General features: G+C 35.1%; 3 protein-coding genes and 1 long non-coding RNA gene across 4 annotated transcripts; 2 read left to right on the plus strand and 2 right to left on the minus strand.

The window, feature by feature from the left end:
- Positions 1-525: 525 nt before the first annotated feature.
- LOC108871932 lies at positions 526-1,804 on the minus strand. The gene is made up of 2 exons (XR_004458391.1): positions 1,590-1,804; positions 526-1,479 (listed from the first exon to the last, which is right to left on the minus strand). It is a non-coding gene; the product is annotated as an uncharacterized LOC108871932 (long non-coding RNA).
- Positions 1,805-2,091: 287 nt separating this feature from the next.
- LOC103868568 (probable sucrose-phosphatase 1) lies at positions 2,092-4,891 on the plus strand. Its single transcript, XM_009146652.3, has 9 exons — positions 2,092-2,244; positions 2,323-2,401; positions 2,498-2,800; positions 2,887-2,988; positions 3,374-3,568; positions 3,797-4,087; positions 4,171-4,357; positions 4,461-4,507; positions 4,609-4,891. Exons 2-9 carry the CDS (start codon positions 2,342-2,344, stop codon positions 4,693-4,695), a joined length of 1,272 nt encoding a protein of 423 aa, XP_009144900.1. The 5' UTR covers positions 2,092-2,244; positions 2,323-2,341; the 3' UTR covers positions 4,696-4,891.
- Positions 4,892-5,419: 528 nt separating this feature from the next.
- Positions 5,420-8,947, minus strand: LOC103868569 (cinnamoyl-CoA reductase 1-like). Its single transcript, XM_009146653.3, has 5 exons — positions 6,948-8,947; positions 6,403-6,764; positions 6,148-6,310; positions 5,888-6,074; positions 5,420-5,783 (listed from the first exon to the last, which is right to left on the minus strand). The coding sequence occupies exons 1-5, from the start codon at positions 7,066-7,068 to the stop codon at positions 5,639-5,641; spliced, it is 978 nt and encodes a 325-aa protein (XP_009144901.2). The 5' UTR covers positions 7,069-8,947; the 3' UTR covers positions 5,420-5,638.
- A 1,731-nt stretch (positions 8,948-10,678) lies between these two features.
- LOC103868570 (protein PIN-LIKES 6-like) lies at positions 10,679-12,953 on the plus strand. Its single transcript, XM_009146655.2, has 8 exons — positions 10,679-11,121; positions 11,237-11,316; positions 11,418-11,542; positions 11,611-11,732; positions 11,812-12,099; positions 12,190-12,290; positions 12,356-12,408; positions 12,497-12,953. The coding sequence occupies exons 1-8, from the start codon at positions 10,930-10,932 to the stop codon at positions 12,805-12,807; spliced, it is 1,272 nt and encodes a 423-aa protein (XP_009144903.1). The 5' UTR covers positions 10,679-10,929; the 3' UTR covers positions 12,808-12,953.
- Positions 12,954-25,068: the final 12,115 nt, after the last annotated feature.

Genomic DNA, 25,068 nt, shown 5'->3' on the forward strand with positions numbered 1-25,068 from the left:
GAAAAATTCTTAGGTTTATCTGACCAATGATATCTTGCCAACTCATCTTCAGTATTTAGAAAATAAAAGGTTAAAAAATTAGAAATATATTTATCTACAGAAAAAAAGGAAAAAAATAAACCTAACGCCGCCGACTTCTTCTTCATCAAAAAGATACGAAGAAAAATTGAGTTTTAGCTTTTAGGATTTCTTAAGCACTATATGGCTAACCTTGAGAAGAAGAAAGACAAGGAAAAGGTAAGTTTTCAGTTTGATGTTCTGGCTTGTTTCCTCCCTTGTTGCTCATACTAAGTTTTGTGTTTCTCAAAATTCATCTATTTTAAGAGTTTTTGTTTTGTTTTGGCTTCTGTGTTATTCAAGAAAAAATTGTTATCTACACTAGAGAGCCACTACTTTAGAGACAGGCTCTAGTGAATTCAACAAGATGGGATATAGTCAAATTAATTTTGTCATGTTGATGAATTAGGTCAAAGCAAAGATTATGCGGTGAACATGCGATGTTAGAATACTGGACAGTGACTGCTATGATGATTTTTTTTTCTTTTGTCACGTTGTTTATATGAACACTTATAATATAATTATATACCTAGTGACTTCAACAAGACGAGGTGTTGAGGACATAATACTAACTGTTTTTTAGTTTAGCTGCATTGACATGCAAAGGAATAATCTGTTATTATTGAGAACCTGACTCTTTTTTTTTTAAAACTAAAACAGGCATCCAGCGAAGAAGAGGACGATGTTTCAGTCAGTGAAGACGACATTTCACTAAGTGAATTTGAGGAAGAATACGAAATAGCCACCAAAGAGGTTCAACTTAAAACAGAAGATGCTGATGCTTTAGAAGCAAACAATGAGAAGAAAGATGAACTTTGATGAACTTTGTATTGGAATGGAGTTTCTCCACTTCATACCCGTTTTCCGGCAGAGACTGCACAAAAGATGTTTTGGACAAGCATGTTTAGAGTATTTCTACTTAATTTTTTTTATAAAGATTGTTTACCCCAATACCCAGCACAAATATTTCATTTACTTCGGTTACTACGTACCTCATCTTGTAGAGTTTTGAGTGATCAATGCAACATATTTTTAGTCTTCAGTTTATGGCAAACCATTTGTTTAGACCTTGAGATGAAGAAACATGACAGTCTAAACTGAATCCTGAGTCTGGAGATGAAGAAACATAACAGTCTAAACTGAATCCTGAGTCTGAGATGGAGAAACATTGAGCCCTTTGCACTCACATTTTTTGTTCCAGATTTATAATCAATCACTACGGAGCAGCATTAAGACATATAAGGTATCAACCATGGTGGCAATGAACTCTAGAGTTTTTTGGAAGCCAGCAAAAAAGAAGTCAAGACCTGAAAAAAATAATGAATATAATGCAAATATTAGAGGTTTACACACAGACAAGGAGGCATACTGCTTGCTGCGACACCGAGCTCCCTGGAAGATCTCTTAACTTCTTTTGGAACACTGTTAGCAGATTAGATACAGAAAAATAAGTTCTCAAGGGTAAGAATCTAGTTTAGCAGTTGCAAGTGTTTACACTGTTAAGCTTTATTTTTCTTAGACAGCATAGTTACCTACAGTTCTTGATTTCGTGAGGCACAAGAGAAGGACGATAAAGTGGATCCAAGACGTATGTCTCTGCCAGACGTATGTCTCTGCCAGACGTATATCTCTGCCAAACGTATATCTCTGCCTCCTCTTGTGGCTCTTCCTCACTGCCAAACTCAGATGGTCACCAAAGTAGCGGTGTCCTCATCTTCTCCCGAGGAAGAGAATTGTGTTGTGGCTGTCAAGTTTTTTGTTTTTGTTGGATGGTCCAAGGTGAATTAGAAAGCAAAGAATTTGAGACTTGAAAGTCACAAACACAGACTCTTTTCTTTTATGTACCAATGAAGAGGAAGACGCATTGAGTCCGACGGCCTTATTAACTTTAATGTTTATCTTTTTCTTTTTTTTTTCTGTAGATAAATATCTTTCTAAGTTTTTGGCTTTTTATTTTCTAAAGACTGAACATGAGTGACAAGATATCATTGGTTAGGTGAACCTAAGAATTTCTCAACGAAATAATATTTTGTGGAAAAGAGCGAAAACAAAATAATATTTCTTGGAAGAAAGAAAAGCAAAATAAAAATTTTAATAAAAGTTTAGGAAAAGGTTGACTTGTTCTTCCCCGCTCTGCGCTTGCTCTCTTCTCTCTCACAACCAAAGTCGTACTATTACATCCCTCAGGTTTGTCTCTGATCTCAAATCTTTGTCGGAACATTTAGCTAGATGATCACTTAGGAATCTAATCTCAATCTTGATCAGGACGTTTTGTTTGTAACTCATGGAGCGGTTGACATCTCCTCCTCGTCTCATGATAGTCTCAGATCTTGATGATACAATGGTATTTTATACCTAAGATTCTTCTTTCAAGAGCAACGATTTTGATTTTACGTGTACACGTTTCCTTCCATCTTCTTGTGTGTGTGTGTGTTTCCAGGTTGAACATCGCAATGATAATGATAATCACTCTTTGTTGAGGTTCAACTCATTGTGGGAGGAAGCTTATCGCCATGACTCTCTTCTTGTTTTCTCAACGGGAAGAGCAAAAACAATGTACAAGAAACTGAGGAAAGAGAGACCATTGTTAACTCCTGATGTTATCGTTACATCCGTAGGAACTGAGATATCATATGGTAAATCAATGGTTCCCGATGAGAACTGGGTTGAGATCATGAACAATAAATGGAACCGAGGAATTGTCGAAGAAGAAACCAGCAAGTTCCCTGAGTTAACTCTTCAGGTTACTTACTTTCTTCTTCAACACACAAATAAAAGTCTCTACCTAGCAATGATTTTGTATAACAATATTCTGATAAATCCTTGCAGGCAGAAACTGAGCAGATGCCTCACAAGCTTAGCTTTCACGTTGACAAAAGTAAAGTCAAGGAAGTAACCAAGGAGCTATATCAACGGTTGGAGAAACGCGGGGTAATAAGATTGATTAATCTTGTTTACTTATTTGTTATTTATATTGCTACTATACTTCGAATATAGGAGGAATCTCTCTTACAGTAATTTGCTGGTGATCTTTCCTATAAGGTCAACGATATTTAGTTTAGTCATTCTTTTTTACCCTAGACCCGCTAGTATGTTAGTGTTAGTGTTTCTGGACCGGAATATTCTTATATATATCTTGTGTTCTTTAACAATGTATCTAAAAAATATCTCGAGCCTCCGGTAAGAAAATCTCTCTTTATGGTGGACGTAACCAATTTGGTGAATCATATTAAATCTCTTCGTTTGTTCATATCTTTTCTGCATTTTGCATCCATAAGATCATACATGATTATGGTTTTCTTGGTATTGTTATCAGTTGGAGATCAAAATAATCTTCAGTGGAGGAATAGCTCTAGATGTTTTGCCAAAAGGTGGAGGAAAAGGACAAGCTCTTGCTTATCTTCTAAAGAAGCTCAATACTGAAGGGAAACTTCCTCTTAATACTCTTGTTTGTGGTGACTCCGGAAACGATACTGAACTATTTACTATTCCTAATGTCTATGGTGTCATGGTTAGTTTTTACCATCTGAACCTCTGTTTTTTCCAGTTTCCATTCTCTATTTTTTTATTTGTTGATGTGCACTGAATCTGATATGACTCGTAGCGTTAGTTTCCCATGGACATAGTCGAACTAGTGAACCACATTAAATCTATGTCTCATTTACTTTTCTTGCGTTTATCGCTTGTTTTCCCATTATTTTCTTCATCCTTTATAAAATTATTCCTCTTATTTTCACAGGTAAGCAATGCACGAGAAGAGTTGTTGGAGTGGTATGCTGAAAACGGGAAAGACAATTCGAACATAATCCATGCGAGTGAGAGGTGTGCGGGTGGGATTATAGAAGCGATAGGCCATTTTAAGCTCGGCCCCAAACTTTCTCTGAGAGATGTGTCTGACTTCTTGCAGTGCAAGTCGGATAATGTGAACCCGGGTCATGCAGTTGTGGAGTTTTTCTTGTTCTATGAGAGATGGAGACGAGGTGAAATTGAGAATTGTGAAGCATACACAAAAAGTCTTAAAGCTTCATGTGTGAGTAGAGTATAACCCTTGTTTCTCTCTTTATCTGCAAATCTTAATGTATCTAAGAGGCTAATTATGATGCTATCCTTTAGGATCCTGCTGGTGTCATTGTTCATCCATCTGGTGCTGAAAAATCACTCAGAGACACTATTGACGAGCTTGGGAAGTACCATGGGGACAAAAAAGACAAGAAGTTCCGGGTTTGGACAGATCAGGTTCTGGCAACAGAAACTACTCATGGGACTTGGATTGTAAAGCTTAATAAATGGGAACAAACTGGTAATTAATAGCATTAATACGCTACACAAGACCCATGAAAATGAACCATTCTCTTCCTTAATTGTTGATATTCGTAATTCGTATTGTGGATAAAATATCTCAGGGAATGAAAGGAAATGCTGCACAACAACCGTCAAATTCACCTCAAAGGTAAGAGATGATTAAGAGGGCATGCAACTGTACACTAGTATACAAATCTATAAGAGTAGATTCAGTTTCTTGAGTATTGAAAAATGTATTGGAACCTGCAGGAAAATGAAGGGTTTGTGTGGGAAAATGTGCAGCAAACATGGTCGGAAGAATCAGAGGTGAAAGATGATAGCAACTGGATAATCTGAACTGCTATTATCTTTTTGGCTTTTACCATATAGCATCTTATTATTGGTTGAATAAAACTTGCATTCAAAAGTGCCATTTTATGCGTTTTGGAGTCACCTATGTATTGCCATAAAATAAAATAAAAACATGTATTATGGTTCGTTCGGTACACTATATTCCAAAATTTTACAATTCTATGATTTCATAATGTTACTTATCAGTAAGCATAACGTCTGCCTCATAACATTTCAGTTTTGACCCCAAAACTAACACTATTATACATTAATTAAAATTTATATTAAAATCTTTATAACCCTCTTGTTTGCGTAGAGAGCCAAAAAGATTACGAGGCAAGTATCAATCATCAATGGTTTCTTTTTTTGACTAAAGTATCAATGGTTGCATAGACTCATCACTTGTTTTTTTGGTCAAATCATAGACTCATCACTTATTATTGCAATGATACACCAGATTAACTTCTGGCTTTTGAAGTGACTGAAATGTTATCACCCTTTACAAATTCATATCTTTAATCAATCCAACTACAAGACATTATTAAATTTACTTTTCTAAATCAAAATTCAATTTCTATAAATTGTTATCAATATCACAACTCTAACTTCTTTAACAATTTTATAAATTAGTGAGTGGTGTACGAGTCTAAGAAATTGCAACTGCTACCTAAACCAAAGTGTTAATTAGATGTAGACCCTAAGAAGTTGTGCTAAGATTAGATGCACAAGATAAATGTAATGAATTTGATTATTTGCTATAGCATATTGTAACACTTCAAAAAGGAAACATCCTGCAAATATCAGACTCAAATGATGCAAAAAAATGTCCACAATATCATAGGCAACACACTCCACATTTGAATTTAAAAAAATCCACAAACAAATGAAAATAAAACAAAAACAGATCCAAGTCTGGTTCTGGTTTGAGTTTTTTCTTTGGTGATGAAACTCAGAATCTGATGAACCCTTTGTCTTGCAAACTCTCTACAGTCTCCTTTATGCTAACCTCCAATGGCATAAACTCAACCCCAAGAGACTCTGCTTTCTCTTTAGACACTTTGTATGTTGGAATATATATCTTTTCATCAGCACACCTGCAATATATAAAAATATTAGATGGATTCTTTTTAAAGATCTTAACCATTTCTATAAAGAAAAATAGAGTTGCGCTGTTTCTGACATTCAAAGAAAGACTTACTTCTCAGGGAGTTGGAAATCAGGGTAAAGATCATGTAAAATGTTAACAACTTCAGAGTAATGAGCAACTCTCTCCACTAAACAGTATCTTCCATTAGCAGTTGGATTCTCAAACGCTTGAATGTGAGCGTTAGCTACATCTTTAACGTTAACCCACCCGAATGTCGCATTAGGAAACGTCTGTGCTCCTGAAAATGCAAATCAAAGTTGAGGCTAAGTACATGTATTAAATCAAACCAATGCTGTATCTTTTCTCTTTACCTTTGATCAAGCTTAGAACTGCGGCGGCACTAGTGTTGAGCGTTGGCTGTAAAAGAGGACCGATCACCATTGCTGCATTTATCGAAACCAACTGTAAATCGTTCTCTTTGGCAAATTTCCACGCTGCGTTTTCAGCTAATGTCTTGGATAGTACATACCATAGCTTTTACAAAAAGAAAATCAGAAAAAAAAAAAACAGAATGATAACTTGAAGATCACGCTAACAGAAGTTATTTTTTTATTTCTTTTTTTTACCTTGGCAGCTCTGCAATATTCAGGATCGGCGAACCAAGATTCATCAACAATGGTTTCGGGTGTTCGAGGCATACCATTGAAAGCAACAGATGCTATAGATGAGGTTAGGACGACTCTCTTAACAGAGGGAGTCTTCAAGCAAGTGCTTAGAACATTGATTGTTCCTTTCACCGCTGGATCAAGTAACTCAGCCTGAGGATCTTTGACATCGTGATAGAATGGTGATGCGGTGTGGAAAACTCCTTGGCAACCATCAATCGCTGAATCGAAAGAGCCTTCTTCTAACAAGTTTGCTTTGAACAGTTGAAGCCTTTCCTTTGCACCTTCTAGTGCAAGCAAATGCTCTGTTTTCCTCGGATCATCTGTATCATTGAACCATATATATACATAACCAATCTATCAATCTTGAATCATCCGAAAACTATTAGATCTAAAGATCTCTATATCATTTCCCATTCCTTCAAAATTTCATTAATAATCAATCATGAACATGACTAGATCTGTTTGTATCGCGATGAGATTGAATAGAGAGTAACGAGACGGACTTGGATCGCGGACAGAGGCTTTAACGGTATAGCCCCGGAGAAGGAGAAGCTTAACGATCCACGAAGCGATGTAACCTGAAGCTCCCGTCACACATACCGTCTTCTCTTCTTCGCTGCTCATTCTTCTTTCAGATCTTCTCAACTATCTCTCTTTTTCTGTGTGTTTGAAATGTTCAAAACAGAACAGAGGATTTTTTTTCTCTTTTATTTATTTGTTCGGTTTTAAGCGCGCCATTTTTGGGAAAGTTCGTTAAGAGTTTTCAACGGGATTTAATCTCGTCCGTACGTTTATTAATAAGCTAAAAAACCATACGCTTTCTGGTGAATATGAAGAGCAGCAACAAATCTCACGTGTTTCAGATGTACTTCTGCTGTTGCAATCATTTTGAGCTTACAATATAACAATCATTTTTCAGATTATGAGTTTTACTTGCTGAAGAATTAGCTTATCTCAGATGAGTTCCATCAACACTTTCTTCTTGACTTCAGGGACTTGTCGCTAGTTGTTTATCAGTTTTGGCTAGTAGAGCTTTTTCAGCTGTGCCTTGATCGACTAGGTAGACTAATTATGCATGTTGCACTCTCTCATTATGTTCTATTTTTTTCAGACGGCTCTCATGATGATATATAGACTACTTGTTGCTTAACGATCGCACATATCGAGACAGCTGTTCTCTGTTCTGCTAGAAACTGGTCTTAATCATGCCTTATATTACTATGTCAACTTAGTCACGACAACCTGTTAGCCTGCAATCAACTTTTACGGCTAAATGACAAACTTGCATTTTGTTGTAGGTTGTGTTGGTCCTGTTGTTCACGCATCTAACCATATCACAACTCAGGTGATCTTTCGTGATCTTTTGGATATCAACTAGTCAACTACCATTTATTATTTCAACATTTTAATAGATTTTCCCCTACCATTATTATTATATGATTTGAGTATTTATAACAGGATGGGTCCAAAGGACAAGCTCACCTATTCATCTTAAAATCTTATTAGAGCAACCTCATCCCTCATGTATCTCAACTCAGTTTCTGTACAAAACAAAATAATTATTTGATAATATTTTACTTATTTATTTAAATCAAAATGATGTTTAAAACTTTGAACCATTTATAAAATGCCATGTGTAATAGATGGTATTTCAGAGTATCTGAAATGATATATTCTCCTGTGTTTCTGTCATATTTTTCATATTTTATTTTTTGAAAAACATTGCTGAGATACCCTATGGATATTAGCAATGGGCATGCTTTTAGATACCCGCTAAAATGTTTTTTGAAAAACTCAAAGACTGGAATTTAAAATATACTATATGTATCTATTTGATATTTATGGATTTAAGAAAGATATGTCAATCTTGCTAATTTTTAAGCATTAGTCTGATCAATTAGCTGATAAATCCTCTTTACAAGTTACTGTTTTAGGTTAGGGATGAGTTTAATTATTCAGTTTAGTCTTAATTATTTGGGTTTTTTAATCTTCAAAAATAGGTCATTATCTTTTCGATTTAAATAATTTGTTTTTTTTTGGTTATATATAAAATTACTATAAACATATAAAAACAATTAAAACATTCAATTGTAAATTATAAAACACTTAAATAATCATTGATTTAAATCTGAATGAATACTTTAATAGCAATGACGAAATTTGATATATTGGACTAAATGATGAGTCAAATTTTTAATATTTTGATAACATTTTTCCATGTTTGGTGGAGGTCTAGCATATAAAAATTAATTAAAAAAAGTTTAAGATAAAATTTAAAAAACGTTGCATTTTCATATTAGTTGTCCTAATTAAGTGATAGTTTCAGTAGGTTATGCTTTGAACCATGCCTGATTATACTTATTTTATTTCTGTGTCAATAATATATGTGCATTAGAATGTGATCCATAAATTTTTAGATAGATTAACACATGCTAATTTACTATTTATATTTATTGATGCTTGATAAAGAAATTTTGGCCATATAGAGAATTTTATATTTATGTCTTTCTAACAGTCTTATCTTTAAAATGGTCAAAAAAGAATTTTATATAAAGGAAAAAAGAAAAAGATTTTTGAACACGTATCCTTTTATATTTATGTCTTTGTAACAGTCTTATCTTATAATTGTATTTTGGGAGGTTTTCTTACATGTTCATTTTTTTTACATATTATATATTTTTGTTTATTTATTTCTTTCTTCACCATCTTTAAACGTGTTTCTCTTCCCCTTGCCTCTTGATAAGGATTAAGTCTAGATTTTCTTATAGTCTAATTGCAAGTTCAATAGTTGTTGTAATATAAGAGAGGTGTCGATCCAACCAAAGATGATTCTAATCACTAAGAATGAAAAACCATCACTTAGTTGAAGCAAATAAGAGTCATTGTGATTAACTTACTAATCAATAACTCAAACAAGATCCAATTCAAATGAAAACAACTCGGACTACTCAAGAATAAGCAAGTTTTCAATCAAGTATAAACCTGTGGGTATAAGTAAATTGATATAAAGCAATAAGATTCCAAGTCAGAGTGTAAAGCAAACAATCAATAAGCTTCCATAGATCTAGAACACTTAGATTAATTCATTTCCATGATAGAAACTTCTATGTAATGAAGTATTAAACATTAAATCACTTTGGTTTAATACAATCAAACATGCATTTCAATAAGTCTACTTACCATCTTGAAATCCATTTGGTTAATCATGCAAGAGGAAAACTAAGTTCATTCAATCATTTTAACAAACATATCCGTTGCATAAAATAGCTTAGAGTCTAGATGAAAGTGATCAAAACTAATCTAGCATTAAGAGCATTTATCAAGCATGGAAACAATTAAATCTGAAAATAAACACTTTAACTATTTACTAATCACTACTTAACCATAGATTCAAAATGTATCTACTCACTAATCTTCATTGATAACATTAAACTCATAAAAAAATTAAGACTAATCATGTTTAAAAAGCAAAAAGACCACTAAATACTCAAGTTCAAAAGACAAAGAGTATAAAATGATAAAGATTTGATCTTTCGCTAAAATGACATTTGTCGTAAGGAGATTTCTCCTTGAAAGATACTATATCTATTTGATCTTTATGAAGATTTACACTCCCTTATCTAAGAGATGTCAATCTTGTTGATTTCTAAGGCTTAATTGCATAGCTTCTGTCTTGTTGATTTTTAAAATGTTGCTTAAAATGTAGTATTATTTGTTCTATTTAAACAATTTGGTTCTTTGATTTTATATAAAAATATTTAAAATATTTAAGTTTGTAAATTTTCAATTTATTTAAATATGCGTTAGATAATTCAATTTAGAATGCATTAAATATTTTATAATTTAATATTAGAATAAAGTTGGGAAATTTTGGTTTGAAATTTGTTTAATTAGGGCATATCCAACCGTAAGTTTTGAATGGAGCATTTCAAAAATAAAATAATTAAATAAAACAAAAACCGATTAAAAGAAAAGATGATCAGGAACTCGTTTTTTGTTTTAGCTACTGAGAGAACCTTAATAAACCAGTGTGTATATAAAATAATAATAATATTATATATTTAAGAAATTTTTGGGCTTTTAACCAATTTTGTAAAAAAATCACCAATAAGTGTTGTTAAAGAAAAAAAACACTAGAATAAATAAGGTTCATGAATGCCCCCACATTATTTTTGGGAACTTTTAAACTTCTTGGCTTTTTGTGTAAAGTAACTAGAAAAGGGAACAGAATAAATAATTAATTGAATTGGACCTTTTGGGCTAGGAAAGGGAAATGAGTAACTTTAAAAAAGGAACACGTGGCAAAGGGAAAGAGAATCTTTCGCGAGAGAGGTCTTTTGATTCCCCTCTCTCTCTCTCTCTCATACAATCATCATTACAAACAAACTACTCATCAGTTCTCTGATTTGTCTTCCGTCTCCAGATTTCTCTCAGATTCCGACCCAAGTCAACTCGTCGCTGCTTTTTTCTTTGGTTTTTGTAGGAATGATAACGCGGATCCTCTCCGATCTCATGGATATGCCAACGGCGGTTGCTGCGGGTGAATCGGTACTGGGTACAATCAAGATCGCTGTGATGCCAATAGCTAAAGTGTTCACCATGTGCTTCTTGGGTCTTCTCATGGCCTCCAAGTACGTCAACATCTTGCCTCCCTCCGGAAGAAAACTCTTGAACGGGGTAAACCTTTCTTTCTTTCTTTCTTTCTTTCTTTCTTTCTTTCTCCACTGTTTGCTTTTCTCTCTCTCTCTCTATGTCTCTCAACAAGTGTGTGTCATGTTATGTAATATTACAGTTGGTCTTCACGCTTCTTCTTCCATGCTTGATCTTTTCCCAGCTCGGACAAGCCGTCACTCTCCACAAGATGCTTGAGTGGTTTTGTTTCTTTTCCTCAAGTCTCTTTCTATAGGGTCCATCCATTAAAGGCTTATTCTTTTGACTTTTCTTTTTGTTTAATTCTTATTGATTTGTTTCAGGTGGTTCATTCCGGTTAACGTTGTTCTTGGTACAATCTCAGGGTCGTTAATAGGCTTCCTTGTTGCTACCATTATTCGGCCTCCTTACCCTTATTTCAAGTTCACAATCATACAAATCGGAGTTGGTTAGAACCCTTTTCTTGTCTTATCTGCTCTGTCCTCTGTGGCTTGTAATCTCAGTTTTATCTTTCAGGTAACATTGGCAATGTCCCTCTTGTCTTACTAGCGGCTCTATGTAGGGACAAATCCAACCCTTTTGGTGACTCTGAAAAATGTAGCATTGATGGCACTGCCTATATCTCTTTTGGTCAATGGGTACGCTTTTCAACATGTAGCATTCATGTCACTTTCCATGATATATCATTCAGGGACTTTAATAAACTATTAATTTTAGGTTGGTGCCATCATCCTCTACACATATGTGTACCAGATGTTTACTCCTCCCCCTGAAGGTTTTGACGGAGAAGAAGAAAATCTACCTTTGAAAAACGCTGCTTCTCCAGAGCAAGTCCCCTTGCTTACTCATAACTATCCCAAGGACACTCCACCCGCTCAAGCTCGCCTCCCTGTACAGAGCGCCGAACCTAGAGAAAGAGAGGATTCAAAGATTACACACATCTTTGTTTACCTCTATGAGAAGTTGAAACTAAAGCAAATCATCCAACCTGCAATAATTGCTTCTGTAAGTATCTCTCGCCTGTACTATTCTGACAATCTGATGAAACATTTACTATGTAACTAAAAAAGACAAGTTTTATTTGTTTACTTCCAGATTCTTGCCATGATACTTGGTGCAATACCTTTCACAAAGAAGTTGATATTCACAAACAATTCACCTCTTTTCTTCTTCACAGACAGCTGCATGATTCTTGGGTAAGTACCACTCTCTATTTATCTTCTGCGAATCAATACGCTAATATAACTTTTAAAAACTTTAGGGACGCCATGATACCATGCATCTTGCTGGCACTTGGTGGGAATCTCATCAACGGTAAGGATGGCTCCTCTCTCATATCCATATATAGACATTTGTTTTGAGCCCATCTTATTGGAACTTTCTTGTATAAAACATTTTACAGGACCAGGAAGTTCAAAGCTTGGTTTCAAGACAACAGCGGCGATTATAATTGGACGGTTGGTGTTGGTGCCACCAGCAGGGCTAGGGATAGTGACATTAGCAGACAAACTTGGGTTCCTTCCAGCTGGTGACAAGATGTTTAGGTTTGTGTTACTTCTACAGCACACAATGCCTACCTCTGTGCTCTCAGGTGCTGTTGCCAACCTTAGAGGATGTGGAAGGGAGTCAGCTGCTGTGCTCTTCTGGGTTCACATCTTTGCCATCTTCTCAATGGCCGGATGGATGGTATTGTATATCAACATACTCTTCTAGATTCTTTATCTTTTTTTTTTTTCTCTTTCTTGCGTAGTGCCATATGAGCTGAGCGACCTTCCTCTTGTTTGCTCTGAATAAATCAAAGTATATTATAGTTTCTGACCTGTGCTTAAAACGGTTTAAACTAACATTTGCAAACAACACAAGGTCAATATCCATTAGATGAAACAGAAACAAAAACTCAAGCATCATCAGCTGTCAGGAAAACGGCATCCATCTTCTGGTCCTGCTCTCCCTTTGGTTGTGAGAGTTTACAATATCCCTCCTCTGTGGGTTGCTTAGCCACATTGCCAAAACAAACTCCCAGGCCAGACTCACTAGTGCAGCAGCTAGAAACAGCCATCTTCCTCTCCTAACTCTGCTCACACTAGAGAAGGATCTAAAATAAAGAATAAATATTTTGACAATTTAAAAGTTCAAAAAATATATATTTTGACAATTTGTAATATAACTGAATAATAATTATATATAGTTCAAAGAATAATTTACTATACAAATTTAATTTAAACTAATAGATAAAAATATTGTGAAAACAAATATAATTATAAATATTAGCAAAATCTATGTAATTAGTTAATGTTGATAATTAATTATTTACAGACACTACAAGAAAACACAAGTTTTACGAGGGCAGTTTTCCTCGTTACTTCGTCGTAAAAGCAGTGTTACGAGGAATTAGCGAGGAAACCCGTTTCGTCGTTATACGTTTGTCGTAACGCATATATCCTCGCTAATTCGTCGTAAGGTAGCGAGGAAATAATTTCGTCGTAAAAGCGAAGGAGGATATTTCGTCGTAAAGACCACGTAAAGATTCCACGTAAGGACGTCGCTAAGTTTCCTCGTAAATACCACGAAAAACTTTTCTCGTAAAACCCACGTAAATAAAAACTCGTAAAATAAACGTAAATACCTTGACAGCTTTCCACGTAAAGAAAACGTAAAAACCTTGATAGATTTCCACGTTATTTCCTTGTAAAAGTTTCCTCGTAAAAACCACGTTAAGCTTCCACGTAAAGAAGCCGCAAAATTAGCTACGAATTTACTTCGTTTCATTATTTTATAGAAATATAAAAAATTATAATTATAAATATAATTTAAATTATTTAAATTATTAATAAAATTAAAATTCTAAAAAATCAAAACCAAAATATTTTATATATAAATAAGTTTTGAATTCATAATACAAGAACCGAAATTAAAAAGAACTAAGGGTGGTCGTTAATCGCCTGGTAGAATTCATCACTCCTCGCCTGAACATCCGCCTCGGCATGTGAGTCGTCGGTCGGTGACTCGCCTGGGATAGGATTTTGTTGTCGCATGGTCCTCAACAAAGTCTCCCATTCCGGATTTGTGGCCGCTACAACGTCCAAGAAGCCCTCGAGTCCACCCATACGAGATCGCGTCGATCTCAACTCGTGACGCAGCTCAGCAGACTCTCTACGCAGCTCTTCGGACTCCCTACGCAAATGAGAGACTTCATCATCCCGTCGCTGAACATAAGACGATGTCGCTCTCGGAACATCGTTGACGGAACCAATCCCCAACGTCCGTCCCTTTTTTTTAGGGACAACCTTAAAAACAAAAAATAAATTTTGTTAGTAAAAATTTAAAATTAAATTAAATGAATATTTAAGAAAATTAAAATTTTAGAAAATTTACCTCCTCGTAAAGCTTATCCACTTCAGGTGTGGATAAGGTGACGGGTAATCCATCGGTGGACTGTTGGGTCAGCTAGGTCTGGCATTCTTCAACCCGAGCAGCCAAATCGTTGAAGATTTGCTCGGACTTGCCATCTATAAATCGGCCCGCCTTGTTCTTGTGGGTCCTCTCGTAAAGTTGTATAAGAGACGGGAATTCTCCCGTCTCTTTGGCCTAAAAAAACATTTAAGAAAGTTGTTAGAATATATATAAAAATATACTAAAAATTTAATATAATTAAATTTTTAATTACCATTTCCAAACGGACACCGGCGTGGGGTTTTTGGCCCGTAGTGTGAAGCATCGGCCCGTTCCCGTGCTCATCGACTGTGTTACGGGAGTTAGAGCAAGACTGGGCGATTCTAATGGAATCAGGAAGACGCCAATATCGGATGAGGCCATCCCAGACATCCGTGGTGAGCTCAGCGGGTTTGCCACGCTCATACCCCTTCACGATCCAGTCACCCTTCCAGTTGGAGACCGTGTCCAACAAGCGAACTTTCGCCTTCGCGACAAACTTCTTCCTCACCCTCTCAGTGATCCCCAAGGCCCAATTATATTTTTGCTGTTGGAAAAAATAATTTATAATTAGTTTTTCAGAAAAAAATATATATATAAATAATGAAAAAATTTAAAGATATATATTTAATTAATAGAACTTACAGCGTAAATTTTGAACCACGTCTTTCTGACGTAGTGGGGCGTCGTTTTCCAGTTCGGATGTGGCATGGAGAAGTAACCTTTTATCGTGTCGGTTACGTCCGATGCAAGACATCCGTCAATCCCCCACCTGAAAAATACAAATTTAAAATATAAATTATTTTTTAAAGTTATAAAAGAATTTAAAAAGAATAAAAAAAATAATGAAACATACCATAAAGTTCCGTCCGGTCGGTCGGGGTCGATGACTGGTAAACCTTCTCTGCCTGGCAGACGGAGAATGTCCTCTACGGTGTACTGCGAGTAAGGAGCACTCGGAGGCACCATCAAATCGGGATGAATCTCGGCGGGCATCGGAGGTGCCGGCATCGGAGAAGGCACAGGAGGAGGAGCCATCTGGGGAGGCACGTGAGGAACCGATGGTGCACTAGAAGAAGGAGATCCAATGACTCTCTGAGTGTACTGAGTCTCGGGGACAGTCTCCTGACCCGAAGAACCGGGAGCTGAAGAAGACGACGGGTCTAAACGACTACCCGGCTCACCAAACATCTCTCTGTAATGGGCAGTAAGTCTACCTTTTCGAACCTGAGAAAAAAATTTAATTTTTTAAATTTTCGTGAACAATATACTTTCCAACATTATCCACCTAATCAACACTAAATAACATAAGATCAGTAAACCTATCTAAATTCCCTATACTAACCACCTAATCTATCCTAAACTAATCAAAGTAGAGAGGAATTAGAGAGACTTACCATTGCTACGAATTAGGGAGGAAGTGGAGAGGAAGTGGAGAGGAAAGACAGAGCGAGCTCGCTCGGGATATATATAAGATTACTTGTCCTCGTAATTTCCTCGTAAACTTACGAGAAATTACAGAGGCCCGCGTTTTCATTTACGAGGAAATAGCGACGAAATACAAAGGCCCGCGTTTTCGTTAACGACGTTTTTACGACGAGTTGGGTTACGTGGAATTAACGAGTTAACCAGTTACGAGGAATAAGCGAGCCTATATTTTCTATAAATACCCACAACTTTCCTTCTCAAACCACACACAAACTCACAAAACACACCCTATCTCAAATCACACTCCTCACCAAAATACTTTTCAAATTAGAAATATTTGAAAAAAAAAGAAGAAAAGAAGATATTAGAATTTATGTGGGTGAGACTTAAGTCTCCCCACATATAATTCCAGTATCTTTCTTTTTTTCTTTTTTACTAGTTTTTATACTATGAGGAAGTAGCTAGTTCCGCTTTTCACCAAATTAGAAATATTTGGAAAAAAAGAAAGAGAAGAAGATATTAGAATTTATGTGGGCGAGACTTAAGTATTATAATTGCTGGAAGTCTTGCCACATGTAAATCTGGTGTCTCTCTTCTTTTCCTTTTTTTTTCTAGTTTTTAGTCTACGAGGTTTTTACGACGATTTTTGTTACGAGGTGTTTACGACGAAATCATCCTACGTGGAATTAAAGAGTGCCTCCTTCGTCATTTACTTTACGTGGTATTTACGTCTATTTACCTTACGAGGTCTTTACGACGATTCCGTCCTACGTGGAATTAACGGGTTTCGCTTTCTTTATTTTTTTAGTTTCGTCGTTATTTCCACGTAAGCTAACGAGTTCTTTACGACGATTCTGTCCTACGTGGAATAAACGAGGATTACGTCGTACATTCGACGTCAACTTACGAGGAATTAACGAGTATTACGTTTAAATCCCTAAAATCCGAAACCCCAAAACCCCATATTCCTTATCTTCTACTTCATATATTCCAAACCCCATCTTTATTTCCATGCCAAACCACAATTCCCACATTTACTTATTTATAAAACAAACTCCCACAATTTCTTATTCATAAAACAAACTCCCACATTACCTTATTCATAAAACAAACTCTCACATTACCTTATTCATAAAACAAACTACACAAAATCAAATACATCAATCGGATACATCGACATTCTCGTCATCACTAGAAATATCATCATTTTCATTAAACTCGTCTTCTACAGCTTCGTCTGTGGCATCATCGGTAAGATCTTCGTATTCGTGATTATGCGGATCAATGAGAAGGATGTCATCAATTTCTTGTTCAGGTTCCTCGACTTCATTTATCTGTTCTTCTTGCAATGGTGGTTCTTCTCCACTGATGATTCGTCCTCGAGGTGTAACTTTGATCACTGCTAACCAATTTATACCCGAATCTCTCATCCGAGGGTATGGAAGGAAGCTAACTTGGTCTGCTTGTGAAGCTAAGATGAAAGGCTCGAATTTGTTGTACCGACGTCCACCGTTGACATCAACTACACCAAATTTGTTAGACCGAACACCTCTGTTGACGACGGGGTCGAACCATTCACATTTGAAGATGACGCATTTCAGCTTCAGTATCCCTGGAAATTCGACTTCAATAATCTCCGTCAAGATCCCGTAGAAATCTGTTTCCCCTTTCACACATATTCCATAGTTACTGGTCGCCCGCTGTCTACCATACTCATATGTGTGAAAAGTGTAGCCTCGTGTGAAATACATCTGTGATGTGGTGACCTTTACAAGTGGAGATTGAATTACTTCGTGTAACCACTTAGGATAATCTGCATCGTCGTCATAATCAACCTGCAAAAATAAAGAGAACATTAAAATACAAATCATGTATGAAAAAATAGTTTGAGTTATAATACCTGATTCCGCAACCACTTAATGAAGTGCTGATCTTTCCTTTTGTCTACGTCACTTGTGGATATACCAGGAAATGTTTCTTCGACTTGAGAAACAAATAGGCTGTAAAATTAATCACATTTCATAGGAATGAATCTCTTGCAATTATATAATTAATTATATGTGTTTTGAAGTGTCCATATATGTTACCTTTCAAAATAACGCATCAATGGATCCTCGCAATTGAGTAGAATATAGGTGTGTGCACTATGAGCGTCTTGTTCACTCGACCACCAAACCTCTTTAGACTTCCCACCGAGTCGTCCAATCTGGCTAAAGATGTCTGGAACACCAGCAACTGCATATGTTGGCGCAACTCCACCATCATCATATCTTCTTGGAGCTCTTCTACGGGTACGTACTTTTGACGCAAAGTAGTACGATGTGAAGTGAGAAACTTCTTCCGTCAAACTTCCAGCAATTATAGAACCTTCAACTTTGGCGAGGTTCTTTGCTTTTCCCTTCAAATATTTCATGGCTCGCTCATACTGATACATCCATCCGTAATGTACAGGTCCACGAAGCAATGCTTCATATGGGAGGTGGACAGCTAGATGCTCCATGACGTCAAAAAATCCAGGAGGAAATATCTTCTCCAAGTTGCACAATAAGATGGGAATGTTCTCCTGAAGCTGTTCTACAACTTCTTCTTTAAGAGTGCGTGTGCTCAGATCCCTGAAAAATGCTCCAATGCCTTTTATATTCCAAAAACAATTAAACACATTGTTAGTCGTATATTATTTTGCAAACTAGACCGTTATAAAATTATTGTGATATAAAACACTACGAACCTGCAAGTGCTTCATGTACGTTTGTTGGAAGTAGCTCCGCAAATGCAAAGGGCAGTAGTCGTTGCATAAAGACATGACAATCATGACTCTTCATCCCAGAGAACTTTTGACCCTTTTCAACACATCTAGAGAGATTTGAAACATACCCATCGGGGAACTTCACTTCTGATGCCACCCAGTTGAACAACACCGACTTTTTTTCTGAAGACAGTCTGAATATCGGAACGGGAACTTGTCCATTGCTTTTAATATGTAACTCGCTTCTTGAGCAAATATCCGGCAAGTCCAACCTCGATTTTATGTTGTCTTTTGTCTTCCCTGGGACATTCAATATTGTATTCATGATGTTCTCAAAGAAATTCTTCTCTATATGCATCACATCGAGGTTGTGGCGCAGAAGAAGATCCTTCCAATATGGCAACTCCCAAAATATACTCTTCTTGTGCCAGTTGTGATGAACACCGTAAGAATCAGGCATATTACGAGGGACATGCCAATTACCACCCCAACGAACTGTTTCGTTAGCTCCGTAGTAGTCGATTTGTGCTTCAATTTGTTCTCCAGTTAGATATGGTGGAGGAGTGTCTCTCACAACCCTTTTGTGCCTAAACAAATTCTTGTTTCTTCGGTAAGGATGGCCAATGGGAAGAAATCGACGATGACAATCAAACCAACTTGTCTTCCTACCATTCTTCAGTTGAAACGCATCTGTCGTTCCATTACAATATGGACAAGCTAATCTCCCATGTGTAGTCCATCCAGACAACATCCCATATGCAGGAAAGTCACTTATGGTCCACAAAAGCATAGCTCGCATCGTAAAATTCGTCTTCGTTGAACAGTCGTACGTCCTCACCCCTGTTGACCACAAATCCTTCAACTCTTTTATCAGTGGTTGTAGGAAAACATCCAGGGACCTTTTTGGATGGTTCGGACCAGGTATCAATATCGTCAAGAATAGCAACTCCCGTTGCATGCACATCTCCGGTGGCAGGTTGTATGGCGTAAGAAAGACTGGCCACAATGAATATTGTCTCCCTGACATTCCGAACGGACTAAATCCATCTGTGCATAATCCGAGATACACATTCCGGCTATTGCTAGCAAAATCCGGATGTACTTTGTTGAAATGTTTCCAGGCTCTTGCATCTGATGGATGAGTCATCTCACCATCCGTCTGAGTATGCTCGGCATGCCATCTCATCTTTGCAGCAGTCTGCTCTGATTGATACAATCTTTTCAATCTGTCTGTAATTGGTAGGTACCACATCCTTTGGTACGGTACCCTATTACGTCCCCGTCCTTGCGGCTTGAATCGTGGCTTCTTGCAGAATCGACATACTTCTAGCTTCTCATCATCTCCCCAATAGATCATGCAGTTGTCGATGCAGACATCTATCATCTCCGAAGGCAACCCAAGACTATAAACTAATTTCTGAATCTCATAATAAGAATCAGCAGACACATTGTCTTCCGGCAAATACTCTTTAAACAAGTCCGCCCATTCGTTCATGCAACTTTCAGGTAGATTGTGATCAGTTTTAATATTCATCATTCTAGCAGCCAACGACAATTTAGAGAGACCTTCTCTACAACCACTGTAAAGTGGTTGATTCGCCGCGTTTAACATTCCGTAAAACTTTTTTGCATCTATATTAGGTTCTTCATCTTCATCATGAGCTACGAATGCATCAGCTACCATATCATGAACCCTATCATAATCTACCATCTCCTCCTGATGGTAACTATGTTCATTATGCAAATGATGATTAACCGGTTCTTCCTGAAAATTGCTATTACTACTACTAGCTTCATTCTGATCATAATTATAACCTTCCCCATGTTGAAACCAGATATAGTAATTTGGCGTGAAACCTCTATTTATTAAATGCTTCCAAACATTTTCACGGTTTGCCAATTTCGAATTGTTGCATTTCCGACAAGGACAGAACATCTTACCACTTTCTTGGGCGAGCGGTGTTGAATCTGCTTGGTGCATAAATGTCTCCAGCCCCGCAAGGTATTCTTTCGTCACTCTCCCGTTAGCATCTCTATGCATATACATCCAATTCCGCAACTCGTAAATAGTCCCAGAGCCAGCCATTTTTTTTTCTTTCACGTTTTTTGTTGTTGGTGTGTTTAAAATGATGTTCAAACATCCATATTTATAGAAAATTTCGAATCTGGTAGTTGTAATTTTACTATGAAATTACGACGAAAATTAATTGGATGGCCAAAAAAAAAACGTGAGCCACCTACCAAGTTGGTGGATTCAAAATTTCCTCGTTAAGTACACGTAAAATATTTCGTCGTAAAGAACTCGCGAAATTTACGTGGCTTTTACGAGGAAATAGTTTTTCCTCGTAAAAGCCACGTCAATTTACATCGTCTTTACGACGAATATGTTTTGTCGTTACCTTACGACGAAATAACGATGCTTTTCTTTTTCCACGTACTTTCCTCGCAAAATCAACGTTTTTTTACGAGAATTCTTTTTCCTCGTTAAATTTCCTCGTTAATGTTACGTTTTCTTGTAGTGAGATGTGTTTCTAGATTAAATTAAAATTTATACGATTAAATTCACTGGTACTTCATAGTTCATATGCAGGTTTTAGATTTAACTTGATAGTGATAACATACTTTTAATATATCTGATATAAAATAATAATTATTATTACGATGATTAATGTTTTCTAAACATTTATGACATTTCACTCTCCGTTTAATTCTTCTTCACTCCTACTAATTTGTTCTTCATCATTATTTTGCTCATTTGTACTGGTTAGAAACTTAAAACCTAGTAAGGTTTAAGCTTCTCGACGTTCTCCTCAGAAAAATAACAAATCGGACAGCGGAAAAAAGCTTGGTTAGACGACGTGGGAATAACGATCCGTGAAACGTCTGTGTTACGGTGACTCTTTGAAACGGACCGTTACCGTTACCATTATACCAAGAATTAGTTGAACCGGCTGAAGACCTAACCAAAATTTCTGCAACATCTTTCTACGTACCGAATCAATGAATATGAACTTTAGCATCGCAGTTTCTAAAATGCTAAAAAAAAAAAAAAACTCTTCGAGCCCTTTGAGTCAAATACATTATATGAATTTTGAAATTTATAAATAACTACAATGATATCCTGTGACAAAAAATAAAATAACTACAATGATATATTTGCGGTATACTTTTAGTGGGTGTGGTTGGGTATGTGTTTGTTCGCCATTGACGAAGAAAGAGTGTTAAGATTCGAAACGTTTTGAGATACCAAGGAGAGCGTAAGAGAAAATGAAATTTGAATTAATGGCATATTGGGCTTTAATAAACCCCGAGTCGTGAAAAATGCAGGACCGTCAGTATCCAACGGATCTCAAATCGATTCGGTTTGGAAAATGTATCCGTTAGATAATCATTACTGACAAAGATGCAGTGTATCCGTTAGAAAATCAACACAATAATCAACACAATAATAACACAAGTGTTTCAAGGAGTTGACATCTCAGCATTTTCGAACTCCACAACATGTTAATTAATGAAAAAAATTGGAATGCCAATCGAAACATTTCAATTTAACAAGTCATTTTTAGTTTTGACACATCATCGATTATTAATTTACTTATAATTGACTAGCTCTTTCACATTATTTGTTTAGTCAAAATGGAATCAATTTCAAAAATGATAGTTTCCAAAGCGTTTATATAGAGAGTCATTTCTATACTTTTCTCTTTTTCAGTCATACAGAATCCACAAATCGTGCAATGGTGATTGCTTTCATAGTTAGGGCATGCTCTAGCCAGTCCATGATACCCCATCTTACGTTATGTCAAATTTCTTCGTAGCTTTTTTCCAAGGGATGCCTCCACAGGTGGATTTTTTATTCAGTTGAATCTCTCGAATGATAAATGATCAAATTTAAGTTTTTTGTGTATTTTGTTTTGCTCAGACTTGGGACAACAAGAACAACACGGGTACATTACGAAGCAACAAAATCATCTCACTGGAATCATAGACGATAATGGGAGTTGCTGCTGTTGGCGTTTACAGAGTTAAGAAGACGACATGGCTAAGTTGCTAGAGAGTTCGCTGAGAGAATCGTTGCACAATCAAATTACATGAACTGAAAGTAAAACCTGTTTGTCGCTCTATCAATTTGATGTCTTAAGAACACTCTTTTATTTTTGTTTATCCTTGGTGAAAATTAAAAGTGCTATTAAATTATTCTCCCAACTATTTGAACTTTACCTTGTTATCTATTCTATTAAAAGGGAAGCATTTTTAATAAATCTACTTATAAATGTTGTTTGGACCTATTAATTAGAATTTAGTTAGACACATTATTTAATCTCTACACATAGCATATCCTAAATAATATAAGGAAATAGTTATAATCTCCTGCATTTTAGGAAATATCAGTTAATTGAAATATTTACACAACTATATTTATAAATGAAATCTTCTACGATTGCCAAAGAAAAACGAATCATATAAAATAATTATCTTCTGCAATTCACGTTTAACTAAAAGTAAAATATTTATTTTAATATTTTAATCAACCATTGTATTCTAATATCACTATTTCAGTCCCAAAGCCATAAATAGCAGTATAACATATTTATTAATAAGATCATATTCAATGATATTTTATACAAAAATAACCATTAAAAATATTTTATCACCCAACGTCATGATTGTTATGTTGCAACATCTATACTATTAAAGCATGATCCTATTTTAAAAATTTAGGATTCTACCCTTGAATTTTAATCATATTTACAAAATAATAGAAATATCTCATATTTATGGTAACAAATAAATTTTCTTTACAAACCAAAACAAAACCATAATGCTAATTAACTATTAGCATTTACTATAGGTAAAACTTTATCATATCCATAGCAATTTTGTTTCGACTAGATTTTTTTTTTGAATAATTAGATATTTTTAATCATGTGAAATATACTTAATTTTGCGGATAATAAATAAATTAAACTAATATAATTTATTTATTAGATACAAATTAATTGAAGTGTTTTTTGTAGTGTATTTTCCTAATATGAGAAATAAATAAAAACCATAAACTTTCCATTTTACAATTTTTATAGTTGAGTTTTATATGGTGGAACAAATATATGCATCTAAGTAAATAAATAAATAAATAATCATTAAAAGTTAAAATCTGCAAAGAATAATATTAAAATATGCAATGTGAAATATCATTTATTTTTTCAACTTATATAGTAGTGTTTTTATATAATTGGAACAAATATATGCATCTAAATGATCAAATAAAATATTATCAATAAAAAATAAGATGTGCAAAAATAATATTAAAATATGTAATGAGAAAATATCTTTAGTATATAAATATAATACTTTAGAATAAATTTAAATTAATACAATATTTTTCTAAACAATTAACTTCTTTAAAAATAATTTCATAAATATAAATATAATTTTTTTATATATCATATCTAATATCTATGATTATAACATAAACAATCAGTAAATTTTAAATGTATATGGTTATCATATATAAAAACACATAATCTTATAATTTAAAATAAAATTTTATAATTAAAAATTTTGTAGAATTTTAAAAGAGAATTAATTCCGCGCTTTTTAAAGCGCGGGTCAAAATCTAGTGTCTCATTATGTATTTCTAAATCGCATATCATCTGGACTGACGGAAAAAGAGTTGATGAATAAATCTCTTTTGAAGTTCTTAGTCTCACTGTGGTTTAAAAGCTTCTGCTTTTGAAATAATGTTTTGGGTTTGGATAACCAAATTTATAAACTTGGGTGTTCAAGAAGTAGTCTTACATTTATGAAAATTAAATAATATAATGATGTTTTATTCCACTTCTTTGTACTTGATTGACAAATAAAAAACACTCTAAAGTTTTAAGGGATTTTTGCAAAATTGACTTACAACTCAAAGTCAAACACAAAAACTAACTTTTTTTTTTTGGAAATTAGTTATGCCCTATTCACCCCACAAGTTCATATAATTCACGAAAATGCCATCAATTTTTTTTTATTTATTTTTTTTCGAAAATGGCATTTTTACTCACTCACCCTCATCATCTTTAAGTAATTACAAGATTGACATTGTCATCAATACCATAACCACCATGAACAGCCAATTTGAAGCTCTTAATGCTCCCAAAATCGATTTACCCTTCTTCTTTCTCCATTCTTATGAACTAAACACAATATCTCTCTCAATTTCTCTCCACATTAAGCTAAAAAAACCCAAGATTTTGATTCTACATTTTTTTTATGGTTCATAGAGTCAAAGAAGCTAACGATTCTGGGTGGGTCACTTTCGTTTAAGATTCTGTGTTCTTGGAGAAGCCTTATGTGTGCTAAGGAAGTTATCTCACCAATTT

Source organism: Brassica rapa, chromosome A05, assembly GCF_000309985.2.
Source record: "Brassica rapa cultivar Chiifu-401-42 chromosome A05, CAAS_Brap_v3.01, whole genome shotgun sequence".
NCBI lineage: Eukaryota > Viridiplantae > Streptophyta > Magnoliopsida > Brassicales > Brassicaceae > Brassica > Brassica rapa.